Raw genomic sequence first — 13,325 nt, 5'->3', positions numbered from 1 at the left:
CTAGTTCCTAAGTTCCTCCCTCTAGTTCCTAGACTTCCCTGGTGGGTCAGCAGGTAAAGAATCTGCCTGCAATTTGGGAGACCCGGGTTCCATCCCTGGGTTGGGAAGATGCCCTGGAGAAGGGAACAGCAACCCACTCCAGTATTCTGGCCTGGAGAATTCCATGGACTGTATTCCATGGGGTCATAAAGAGTCAGACACGACTGAGCAACTTTGACCTTCTTCTAGTTCCTAAAACCTTTCCTGAATTCTAGAATGGCTATTTTAAGCTGAGATAAAGATAGATGCACAAAATACACATAAAACATCCAATATATAAGCCCTAATTGCTGTAGAATCTTTAAAGAAACACTTCAACTCACAAAGCTCTTTGTGGCACATTGATAGTAAGAGAACATTAACATTGATTATCCCTTTTGGTCTAGGGATGTTTTCTGAAATAACATCTCATCTTTATACTTACAGATGTCTAGAATTTCTGCTTCAACATGATGCAAATCCATCTATCCGGGACAAGGAAGGCTATAATAGCATACATTATGCTGCTGCCTATGGCCACAGACAGTGTCTGGAATTGGTGAGCTGTTTTGATTTGTTTTCTCTAACATATACACACATATACCCAAGCCTGAAAAAGCTGGTCTGAATCTCTCAACAGACCCTTACTGCCTAATTCAGCCCCCACTAGAAATCACCTGGATTAAATTGATCAGGCAATTTTTTGGCAAATGATTAAATTGTTTCCCTTTATAATATGTAGCTGTCTTTGTTCCATTTATTACCATTCCAATCTCAGAGCTAACTAACAATTGATTCATTTCCACATTAACTTGGACTAGGAATGTTAGACTCTGGTACAGACACAGTTTCTATTTTGAAGATACTTTGGATGTATCAGAGAAGCAGTATATATTTCCAGAGTCATGCTTAGCACCCCAGTATTTGATAACATGTGTCATAAGATGACATAACCATTAGGCACATGGGTTTGTCATAGTCCTGCATCTATAGTTTAGGGAAAGAAATTGGCAAGAGTGTAACAGCAGAATTTACTGAAATTTTTAAACCAGCCCTCATTTCAAACCTATAGTGATCAAGAAACACTTGATTTGGAGTCTGAAATTCCTCTGTTGGTATAGGTTACCAGATGCAAACTCAGATGTCTACAGGGACAAAAATATAAAATAAGTGAAGTGAACCCACGTATGGAATAATAGGGGGTGGTGGGAACTGTGGCAAATAGAGAGGGCAAGCTCTGTTTAAGGGGAGAAACAGCTAGTCAGCAGTAGCTGATGGAAACCAGGTGGTACTGCAAACCCAGGCTTGCTAGAATTCCCGTGTTTCAGGAGAAACTACAAATCTAGGCTTTTTATGTGGAATTTCCTGTTTTGAAAACACTGGGTGGGCTAGAAAGAAAAAAAAATATGGGTTTGTGGTTGAATCCTTCCTGCAGGCTACCATTTGGCATCTTCTGATCATCACCCTTGGTTCAGCCTCACCAGGATACATGGGGTATCCCAGGCTCACTTTCTGATCCAGTGATCGGTGTCACCTTCCTTACTGGACTCCATCTCTTTTCCTTGTTCTTTTGAAGGAGAAGTTCTACTTTTCAGAGTTTTTTGAAATATGTTTGGGGAAATACTTGCCCCTTATCAACTGCGCAGTTTATTGAGAAAGGCATAAGGCAGAAAGCCTGAGAGCAATAGTGTGAGCTCCTACATGGAAATGACTCAAAGTTGCCACAGCAAGATCCTTTACCTTTGGTCTTGCTGCTGGTTTCAGATGGTTCCACTTAGGGTCATTCTTACTACATTTCTGTTAACTGTGATTGTGGGAAACTGTTCATGAAGACCACCCAGTTTGAAAATGAAGAGGTGATTATTCTACTGTTGACTTTTATTTATTGGTGAATTTTACCTGTCTTCGTCATTCCTGCAGACTTCCAAGTCTTCTTTTTCTGAGGTTCTTGTGGATGCTAAAGATTTCCTCGCTTGACTTTGGAGGTGGCATACTTTCTCTCTCCAGTGTAATTCTATCATTATTCCTTTTCCAGTTACTGTGTCTGCATAACAAATCACCCTAAAAAGTTAGTAACTTAAAACAACATTTATCACTTATTATCTCTGAATTCACGGGTGACTTAGCTGAGCAGTTGTAGTTCATATCCTGTGAGGTTACAGACGGTGTCTGGGGCTGGCATAATTTCAAAGGCTTCTTTTCTCACTTGTCAATCACCTGGGTAGGAAGGTTCAGATTGTTGACGTTCCTTGGCCTTTCTCTCTCTCTATGTGGTTTTCTCTAGCATGGTGTTTCCAGAATAAGTGGTTGTTTTATATGGTGCTCACGTTGCCCAAGGCGTCTGCCCTAGGAGACAGTGTGAGCAAGAGTTCTAGCAAGTGAAAGGAAGAGACCGTATTACTTTTAATGGTTTAGCCTTGAAGTTCATGTTTTGTTGCATCTGTTCATTGCCGCAGTCACAAAATCCAGAGAGGTGAAGCATTGACTCCACCTTCCAAAGGGAGGAGTATCAGAGAATTTGTAGATATATTTTAAAACCACCCAGTTCCATAGGAAGATGTAGGAAGCCAGTGATTTCAATTAATTTCTAAATTAAATTGAATTTAGAGTAGAATCTTAAGTGGCCAAGGGGCAATCTCTTATCTTACAGGTGAGCAAACCAAATCACGGGGGGATTTACTGGGTTGTCCAAAGTCATAGCTCTGGTCAGTGGAGAAAGTGGGGCCATGATCAGGAACCTTGATTTAAAATTTTTTTTTACCACATTGTTGGTCAAAGCTCTACCACCACCCAAGGCTTTTTGACATAGGACAAAATCTTGGTAGGACTTAAGGCAGTCACTTCTTCCTTCTAATACCAGTCGTAGAAGTTGATCTAGACCTGTCAGCAAATAGGATCTTTTAGATCCCACGAAAGAAAGGCTCCTCACAAAGTGTGTGTGTGTGTGTGTGTGTGTGTGTGTGTGTGTTAATCAGTGGCAGAATAAAGGTTTACTACTGTAACTATTCATATGAACCTGCATTCCAAAGTGTGCTTAACACATAGCTGTCTTTCACTGGTTTTCTCTATGAAAACCATCTGTCATCGTTGGACATATGAACTTTTATTTCAGAGTTTGTTATTATAATCTTGATAGTTTGTGCTATTTTAAAGTACTTCGTGCTATTTTAAAGAACTATGCACAGAGGTTCGTGACATTGTACAGGAGACAGGGATCAAGACCTTCCCCAAGAAAAAGAAATGCAAGAAACCAAAATGGCTGTCTGAGGAGGTCTTACAAATAGCTGTGAAAAGAAGCGAAGCAAAAAGCAAAGGAGAAGAGGAAAGATATACCCATTTAATGCAGAGTTCCAAAGAATAACAAGGAGAGATAAGAAAGCCTTCCTCAGTGATCAGTGCAAAGAAATAGAGGAAAACAGTGGAATGGAAAAGACTAGAAAAAGAAAATTAGAGATACCAAGGTAACATTTCATGCAAAGATGGGCTCAATAAAGGACAGAGATGGTATGGACTTAACAGAAGCAGAAGATATTAAAAAGAGGTGGCAGGAATACACAGAAGAACTGTACAAAAAAAGATCTTCATGACCCAGATCATCACGATGGTGTGATCACTCACCTAGAACCAGACATCCTGGAATGTGAAGTCAAGTGGGCCTTAGGAAGCATCACTACAAACAAAGCAAGTGGAAGTGATGGAATTCCAGTTGAGTTATTTCAAATCCTGAAAGATGATGCTGCGAAAGTGCTGCACTCAGTATGCCAGAAAATTTGGAAAACTCAGCAGTGGCCACAGGACTGAAAAAGGTAAGTTTTCATTCCAGTCCCAAAGAAAGGCAATGCTAAAGAATGCTCAAACTACTGCACAATTGCACTCATCTCACACACTGGTAAAGTAATGCTCAAAATTCTCTAAGTCAGGCTTCAGCTATACGTGAACCGTGAACTTCCAGATGTTCAAGATGGTTTTAGAAAAGGCAGAGGAACCAGAGATCAAATTGCCAACATCTACTGGATCATCAAAAAAGCAAGAGAGTTCCAAAAAAACACATCTATTTCTGCTTTATTGACTATGCCAAAGCCTTTGACTGTGTGGATCACAACAAACTATGGAAAATTCTCAAAGAGATGAGAATACCAGACCACCTGACCTGCCTCTTGAGAAATCTGTATGCAGGTCAGGAAGCAACAGTTAGAACTGGACATGGAACAACAGACTGGTTCCAAATAGGAAAAGGAGTTCGTCAAGGCTGTATATTGTCACCCTGTTTATTTAACTTATATGCAGAGTACATCATGAGAAATTCTGGACTGGATAAAGCACAAGCTGGAATCAAGATTGCCGGGAGAAATATCAATAACCTCAGATATGCAGATGACACTACCCTTATGACAGAAAGTGAAGAAGAACTAAAGAAACTCTTGATGAAAGTGAAAGAGGAGAGTGAAAAAGTTGGCTTAAAGCTCAAAATTCAGAAAGCTAAGATCAAGGCATCCAGTCCCATCACTTCATGGCAAATAGGTGGGGAAACAGTGGAAACAGTGACTGACTTTATTTTGGGGGGCTCCAAAATCACTGCAGATTGTGATTGCAGCCATGAAATTAAAAGACGCTTATTCCTTGGAAGGAAAGTTATGACCAACTGAGACAGCATATTCAAAAGCAGAGACATTACTTTGCCAACAAAGGTCCATCTAGTCAAGGCTATGGTTTTTCCTGTGGTCATGTATGGATGTGAGAGTTGGACTATAAAGAAAGCTGAGCACCAAAGAGTTGATGCTTTTGAACTGTGGTGTTTGTTGGAGAAGACTCTTGAGAGTCCCTTGGACTGCAAGGAGGTCCAACCATTCCATCCTAAAGGAGATCAGTCCTTAGTGCTCATTGGAAGGACTGATGTTGAGGCTGAAACTCCAATACTTTGGCCACCTCATGTGAAGAGTTGACTCATTGGAAAAGACCCTGATGCTGGGAAAGATTGAGGGCAGGAGGAGAAGGGGATGACAGAGGATGAGATGGTTGGATGGCATCACCGACTCAATGGACATGAGTTTGGGTAAGCTACCGGAGTTGTTGATGGACAGGGAGGCCTGGAGTGCTGTGGTCCATGGGGTTGCAAAGAGTTGGACATGACTGAGCAACTGAACTGAACTGAAAAGTACTTTGATGAGTTCATCTTTAATCTCATTGTGTAGTAACTCAGAGAATGATTATCCTGTAACACCTCATTTCTATGTAAATAATATATTGCATGTTATTTTCATTTTTCAGGAAGTCATTTCAGGGCCATTATTTCTGTTATCCAGTGAAAAGATTTTCTGTCTACAGAAAGTTTCACAAGTTCTATATGATAATGAAATTATCCTCTTCATTAGATCAACACTGTGTGATTTGCAAAGTGATAATGATTCTTGGCAATTGTATACATACTTGACCTGCAGCACTGTATATTTTAGTGCATACATCACAGTGACTGGACTTACATATGTAGTGAAATGAATACCGTAATAAACTTAGTTAACATCCATCATCTCATATAGATAAGAAAGAAGGAAAATGTGTTTTTCCTTGTGATGAAAGTAAGGCCTGTTTTTGAACAATAAGTGGACTTTTTAAAGGACATCTTTTCTAACTTTAACTTTCTCACTAGCAAGATGCCTTCATATTCCTTAAAGCGACCATTTCTTTGAATTCTAGATGTTAGGAAAGCAAACCACTTAACTAGCATTCACTAAGAGGTACATTTCTAAGACTCACCACCACCATGCCAGTATTCTCCCTTGTCTCATGACACAAGCACCTGGGAGATTATCTGTTTTACAAGTTGAATCCACTGGGTTAGATGCTAGAATTATGACAAGGGAAGACATGTTTCTGGAAGCTCTTAATGGCTTCTTTGAGCCTCTGAGCAAGAATTATGCACGGAGATCTTTCTTTTCATTTGTTTGGGTTTTTTTTTTCCCCCTTGGCCATGCCAGAAGACTCTCAGGGTCTTAGCTCCCCAATGAGGGATCAAACCTGTGCTCCCTTCAGTGGAAGTGTGGAGTCGTAACCATTGGAGCACCAGGGAGTTCCAGGGAGACCCTTCTTTCGGTCACACTTCCTAGCCTATGTTTGTGGCCTGTAGAAGGAGTGGAGAGAGCAAATGAGTATTTGTGGTCCCTGGGCCTAGTAGGGCCTAGTAGGGCCTTTGCCCTTTGGGGATGGAGTAGGATTAAAAAGGATGGGTGGCCAAGTAGCTGATTTGTGAGGGCCTTTGCCCTTTGGGGATGGAGTAGGATTAAAAAGGATGGGTGGCCATCAGAGTAGCTGATTTGTGAGGTTTGTACCAACCAACTGGAGCTGCCAGCCACATGTGGCTATGGTACAAATATTACAAATATTACTAGTAGGGCCTAGTAGGGCCTTTGCCCTTTGGGGATGGAGTAGGATTAAAAAGGATGGGTGGCCATCAGAGTAGCTGATTTGTGAGGTTGGTAAAATTTCTCTTTTGCTTCTCTTCCCAGGGAGCAATTTCTGTGATTATGCATATCATTAAATTCGTTTCATTAAATTTGATGCATATTTTATTTGACTCTGACACTTAACTTTGTGTTTACTTGGCATTCATGGTTTATGGTTCCTGTGTATGATCATAAGCTTGAGTTTGTAAACCATGTGTTGTGTTCAGTCTATTTTGCTATAATCAAAAAGGAGCAGAAATTATTTTAGTTGTTTTCATTCTATTTTCCTTATAGAAAGTTATATTGAATTCATTCCATGAGCAAAATACTTCTAGAAAGTAGGGTGAACCCCTTAGCCTTAATAGAATAGCCAAGGTTCAGTGTTCTGCCAAGTCTGCCTACTTAGGCCAGTATTTTCAGCTGGTCCTGATCAAAGATATATGTACTGTGTGTGCAAGCAAAAATCTGCCCACAAATGTATGCTGAGAGCTGTGATCAGTCATATTCAATTGGGATCAAAATATCAAAGCGGTATGGAGACTTGGCTATGAAAGCATCTTGTGTCTGAATAAAACTCATGTTTGAGTGGAGGAAGGGAGTTGGCAAAGGAGAGCTCTGTGCCTCCCTTTTTCTTTATCTGGAATGTGTTCTTACCGACTCTGGAGAGAAAAATCAGAGTCATGCCCCTATTTGGAATTGGTGAGTTTATATGGGCATCCTATTTTTCTTTTGTAACATTGAAGATTTGTCTGTGAAACAAAGACTTTTGTGGCTTTGTTATTGAGATGGAAAAATATATGTACCAATATAATTACATCAATTATCTACAAAAATTTAGAGAGATTGTTTGAAAATGCCAGGCTTAGGACTAAATTCAGTCCAAGATTCTACTTGGAATTTGGCTTGGGACCTTCTCCCTTTTTCATTGTTGTGAGCTAATTTGAACTTCAACTTTAAGAGTATATAGGGGCAACAGATGCCCCTGCATGTATATTCTAGGAGTTTCTGGGATTCTCTGGAGGTAATTGTATCTTGGGCAACAAAGCACTAAAATTTTGCTGCTTTTAAGTGTGTCTTGTATTTATCAAAGGGTTTCAGTAAACTGTTAGCACTTGGCTCTGTATAAGATGTGCTTACACTGGCAGTGTCTAATTAAGCTTTTCAAGACTAAGAAAGCAGGATAGAGAAGAGGGGTTAAATTAAAAAAAAGGAGAGCTGCTTAACAGTCAGCTGAGGACATGATGAAAACCCAGTGAACTTGAACCCCAGCCCCAATCGAGTCTGTGATGGCTTTTTTCTGTCCCCAGAAGTACTGCTAAGAGATGGACCTGAGGGTATACATGACCTTCCAGCAGGCAGACTTCCAATGGGCAGTGAAAACTTCAACAATGCTAGTCTTGTGTTTCCTTCTAGTTAATTCAGTTGAAGAGGAACATAAAATCGTATAGGGAACTCTTTTTAAGGGAGGGAGCAGAAGGGTGGGCACAGATATTTTGATGCTGTTGGCAGCCTCCTTACTGCTATGAATAAAAATATAAGCCACAAATTTTGAATCAGAATTTGGATATGAAAAAAAAAAAAAAAAGAATTTGGATATGAGTCCATGCATTGAAATAGGCAGTAATTGTGACAGAATGTTCCACTTATTTCTATGTAATAGAGCAAAAACAGAAAAATTTTTGGCTTTACCATGAATGAATTTGGCAACCGATGAAAGAACCATTCCATAAGATGTATTAATATGAACAATTTCAAATTCCACCTTCAGTTAAGAACTCAGAACAGTGGAACCATTGCCCCCACATTTCAAAGTCAGATAGTAGTTTTGTACCCCATGGCCCCCTGGCCCCTTGAAGAGGTTGGAGGTCCGAGAGCAGATAGTTCTGCTTCAGATCTCCCCACTACTCCCTGCCCCTACAGCATGAGAGAAAGGATCCTTTTTCCTGATCCCAAGCCCAGCCAAAGAAGTTTCACGGAGATTGCTTGGATATCTCATATGTATCCCACACAGTGTAAGGGGCTGAGTGGACTGGCATGTGATGAATCTAAAGAGGACTGAATGGCTCTGGTTTAAGCTTGCTTGCTGGGAAGTTAAATAAAGAGGCCTGTGATTGAGAAATACTCTACCCCCGCCAGTGACAGGTCAAGAGAGTCTGTTTCCCAATGTCCAAATGTGAGCCAGGGGCCAGAGCTGGCCTGGAGTTCCGCTGGATGCTACTCAAGAGGGCTGCCTGTAAGTGTGGGGAGATGCAGGGTGCCTGGAAGGAAAGGAAAATGTGAGCTACCAGCAAAGAGGGACTCTCACCCAGGGAAGTTGGGAAATTGTTGGAGAACCTGAGTAAGCATCCAGGAGACAATTTTAAAGATCTGACCCAGTCAGAGGATCACTGCCAGAAAGGTGCCGTCAGTAAGACCATTGTCCCTGTCCCCTCCATGTCCTGCTTTTCCCTCTTCTCTTCAGTCCTGGGGGACGCAGAAGCGGCCAAGAGGGGGATGGAAGAAGAGAAGCCATAGTCTGGGTAAGAGAGAAGTCGGTCTTGTCCCTTCCCCACTAGGGGAGGCGGAAAGAAGCTTTGCATGAAACAGCATCCAGTGTTTGTAACTGTACATGGGAACAGATATTTTAGTTTGCTGACCTGAAGTTATGTTTGAGACTAAAGGGCCCAGAGAACTTTTTGTTATTTGTTGGAGATTTTATCTGAGGTGGCAGGAAAAGAAGTAACCTCATAAAGATTATACCAGGTATAGGAAAGGGAAAAAAAAGTTAGTTTGATTATACCCCATGACTCACTGGTTCAACACAAAGTCACATGCTTAAGAGTCATTGTTTTAGGAAAGATTGCCACTGAAATCCAAAGAAAAAGAAACTATTACCCTTTAAGTATATGTGAATTTAAATACAAACTTTATAAGACATAGATTCTAGTAATGCCAAGTACCAAGTATCAGGTACCAAATTGTTGAACAAATTAATTGCAGTTGTAAATGATCGAGCTTAACTTAGTGATGAAACTTAAATGCTAGTTTGTAAGTTTTGTGGTGACTATCCTGTTAGGAAGGTATTTCATAGAATCCACAGGTGAGAGAGAAAATGAAATTGTATTTTTCTGTGGCTTGACCTTTTCTTTAGATTTGATTGCTTCCCAAAATCAACTCCAAATTTTTATTCCAACCTCTCCTTTATTATTATTTTTTCTTCAAAATCTATAAAGCTATACTGATCCTCCCTCTTCCTCCCCCTCTTCCTTGTTTTCCTCCTATGCAGTTACAGACCCATCCTCCTATGCAGTTACAGACCCGTCCTCCTATGCAGTTACAGACCCATCTTAGGCAGTCCTAAGATGCAGTTACAGACCCATCCTCCTATGCAGTTACAGACCCATCTTAGGCAGGCCTGAGATGGGTAGGAAGGCAGTTCAGCTGCTACCAGAGTCCAAGGAAAAGGATATCAGGATAAGCAGCTCAATAAAGAGTGGAACTCCTGCAAGGAAAGTGCCCTAAATATATATACACTAAACAACAGACGTACTATGTGAATCAAAAACTTATAGAAATGAAAAGATATATAGAAATCCATAATTATAATTGGAGACTTTAGCTCCTCTCTCTTAACAATTGAAAGAACTAGATAGAAAATCATCAAGCATATGGAAAAGCTCAGTAATATCATCAGCCAACGTGATCTAATCAACATTTATAGGCCATTCTACCTGACAACAAAATGCATACTCTTTTTTCAAATGCCCATGATATCCTGAACCATAAAACAAACCCTCAATAAAAGAGAAAGAATTGGAAACATAAAGAGTGTGTTCTCCTGCCACAATGAAGTAAAACTAAAAATCAGTAACAGATACCAGGAAAATCTCCAATACTTGAAAAGTAAACAACAGGCTTCTAAATAATCCACAGGTCAAAGAAAACATCTCCAGGCAAATCCCCTAAACTACATTGAATTGAATGAAAATATGACAAAGACATTGCCACTTGACTTTTCTGTAGTTCAGCAGACTGGCACAGTGTACAGCACCTAGAACCAGACCAAATTCAGATTTCCCCTTTTACTAGCATTGTAACTTTGGTTGACCTTATCAGAAAAAAAAGATAGCATTTTTTTTCTGCAGAAAATTTAGCTTTTGATTATTTTACATTTCTGATATTAATATCAATTTGCATTCCCCAAACATAAGTAGCAGTGGAGAGAAGCTGGCAAGAAGTGTTAGAACAACCCACATGATAAGCCAGCCTCTGGTTAAACATGGTCTTTGAATAAGCCCCTAGTTCAGTTATCTGTGTGTGTAATCTAAGAACCAGCTTTAACCATGACCACCGTGAATGCTAAATTTTTCAACATTTAAACTACACCAGCGCTTACAACACCCTATTCAGAACACAGTAGACATGGATGCATTGCACAGCCCAGCCTACTCAGTTGTACACTTGTTTCCCTGGAGGAAATGTGCAATTTTGTATCTCTAACTTCAATCCTCTCCAAAGTCCAGGCTCATCTGTCAGATGACCTTCTAGACACCTCCATCCAGAGGTCCTTCTAGAATCTACGTGGGTTCTGAACTTTATGGCACCAAATTTCATGGAACTTTGATCAACCTATGTCAGCAGACTCTCAGTCCTTAAAAGAATCAGTCCCTCACACAAAACAAAACTCTAATTCTCTTTTCTCCTGGGGGACAAGTGTAAGAACCATGCCTATTCTTAGTAAAGTCGTAATAATGAATGTTTATTCTAAGAATATTGGGCTAGGCCCTGTATATATGTCATCTCATTAAATCTCACAACAGCTCTGTGAGATAACTCCTGCTTTTAATCATATTTTACAAGTGAGTATTGTAAAGTACAAGGAAAGGGAGTAACATGCCCTGGGTTTTACAGCTGGTGTGATATAGAAGGACTCAAATCCATGTTTATCTGACTCTAAATTCCAAGCTCTTAACCATATGCTCTTCTGTCTGGAGAACTGGCAAGCTCCAGACTTTAAAAGACAAAGCTGTCTCAGAGCATCTGAATTCACATCCACCAAGACAGTGATGTCCAAACAAAAGTATCACTGAGATGAGCAGTCTTCTGGCTTCGTCAAAGGGAAGCAGGAGGACCTCAGACGATACCCATAATGGTTATGAATGCATCATCCGTTTCCCTGGAAAGCCTTGTCTTGACCAGCAGTCTGTATTTTCTTTTTTTGTCAGGAGAGCAGAGCCAGCTTACAGTATTTCCTACCCTGTGAGGAGTAAAGCCACCCCAGCTATAGTTCTGAAGTATCCTTATTGGCCATCCACAACACCAACCCCTGGACTTCATGTATTTTCATGAAACCACTCTAACTTGGGCCTAGCCCTCTTCCTGGAATCTCTGTTCATTATCTTTGTAACAGCTGCTGTCAGCTCGGCCTCCCTCTCCTTATGATAACAGCTGCCAGGGATGACCCTTCCCAGCTGGGGGTGGACTGAGCAGGGGTGAGGGGGAGCAACTTCCCAGCAAGACTGTTTCTCCAAAGACATTTTATCCTTGGCAGCTGCCAAGGACTCCTCACTTGTGAAGTCTGTACCAGGTCACTCTGACAATCTCGTCCCTTCTTGATCCTCATTCAATAACAGAAAATGTAGAGGCCTGAGCATTTTAAAATCAGACCAGCAGTTCACATACACACCTGTGCCTCCAGGGTCGTGGGATGACAATATTCAACCAACAACAAAGAGCCCTTCTGAGATTCCAAAGATGAGCAGGGGCCCGTTCATTTGTAACAGCTGAAAGGAGTATTGAGAAAAACCATATCGCTCAGTGATAACTAAGATTTATTTCCTCTTATGAGCAGATCCCTATAATCTAAATGATAGCATCACTGGATTTAAATTCTGCGGGCCATTCTGCACTTGGAGAAGTAGTTTTGTCAATAGTAAACAATAACTTTCACTTGATCACTGGGAAGACATTCTGTATAGCCTGAGAGCATCCCTGGTGGCTCAATGGGTAAAGAATCCGCTTGCAATGCTGGAGACAGGGGTTCGATCCCTGGGTTGGGATCCCCTGGAGAAGGAAATGACAACCCACTCCAGCATTCTTGTCTGGAGAATTCCATGGAAAGGGAAGCCTGGCGGGCTACAGTCCATGGGATTGCAAAGAGTCAGACAAGACTGAGCACAGCATACATGACAACTTCATAGCCTTTTCTCCCCAAATTTGAGGATCTGACCAATGCTGCAGATCGTGTAGTTTTGTAGTGTGTGTTTAGTGAAAAAAAAATCCACGTGTTACTGGACCCTGTGCAGTTCAAACTCAGATGTGCTGTTGGTCTGTTAGAATTTTGTATGTCTCTTGTTTTTATCATTATTCACATAAAATGTGATCTTCCAGATGAGGTACAGGTGCCATGCTCTGAGAGCTCAGGGGAGGGTGTACACCATTTATAGGTTCAGTGGTTAATGAGAGATTGACCGATACTTGTCGACATAATTTCTAGATTCCTTGTCTTATTACCCACCCAACCCCCATTTGTGTGAATGTGGAATAGTAGTACCAAACCTGAAATGAGTTGAATGATGGAGAATGTGGCTGGATGTTTGGACTTGGTTAGACCAATCGACCAACACGTTGTTTTCAGAATATCAGAAGTTTTCATGATGGTTTCTTTCCTTTTGATGATATTTGCATTATCCACCAAATAAAAAAGTTATAACTGATATCGTACATTGGAATAATAGGAAAATGGATGCTGTATATCAGACTGTGCTTCTGAATCCCATACCATCTGGGATCAGCCATTCATAAAAGATTAAATGTGAGGCAGGCACATATCTGAATATATGTGTGTCAGTCTCTCCCATCTGTTTTAATTTTGCTTAAAATAATAAC

At 40.7% G+C, this 13,325-nt stretch overlaps 1 protein-coding gene across 9 annotated transcripts in view; it reads left to right on the top strand.

Annotated features, from left to right (window-relative positions):
* ANKRD44 (ankyrin repeat domain 44) overlaps positions 1 to 13,325 on the top strand; it is a 312,052-nt gene that overhangs the window by 239,064 nt on the left and 59,663 nt on the right. For all 9 annotated transcript variants that reach the window (XM_027563508.1, XM_027563498.1, XM_027563489.1 and 6 more), the window contains exon 16: positions 466 to 577. In XM_027563508.1, coding sequence (XP_027419309.1) covers positions 466 to 577 — 112 coding nt within the window. The remainder of the gene's footprint in view (positions 1 to 465; positions 578 to 13,325) is intronic.

The sequence above is a fragment of the Bos indicus x Bos taurus genome, chromosome 2 (assembly GCF_003369695.1).
Source record: "Bos indicus x Bos taurus breed Angus x Brahman F1 hybrid chromosome 2, Bos_hybrid_MaternalHap_v2.0, whole genome shotgun sequence".
NCBI lineage: Eukaryota > Metazoa > Chordata > Mammalia > Artiodactyla > Bovidae > Bos > Bos indicus x Bos taurus.
The sequence above is the reverse complement of the archived record's forward strand: the minus strand, read 5'-3'. Positions and strand labels throughout refer to the sequence as shown.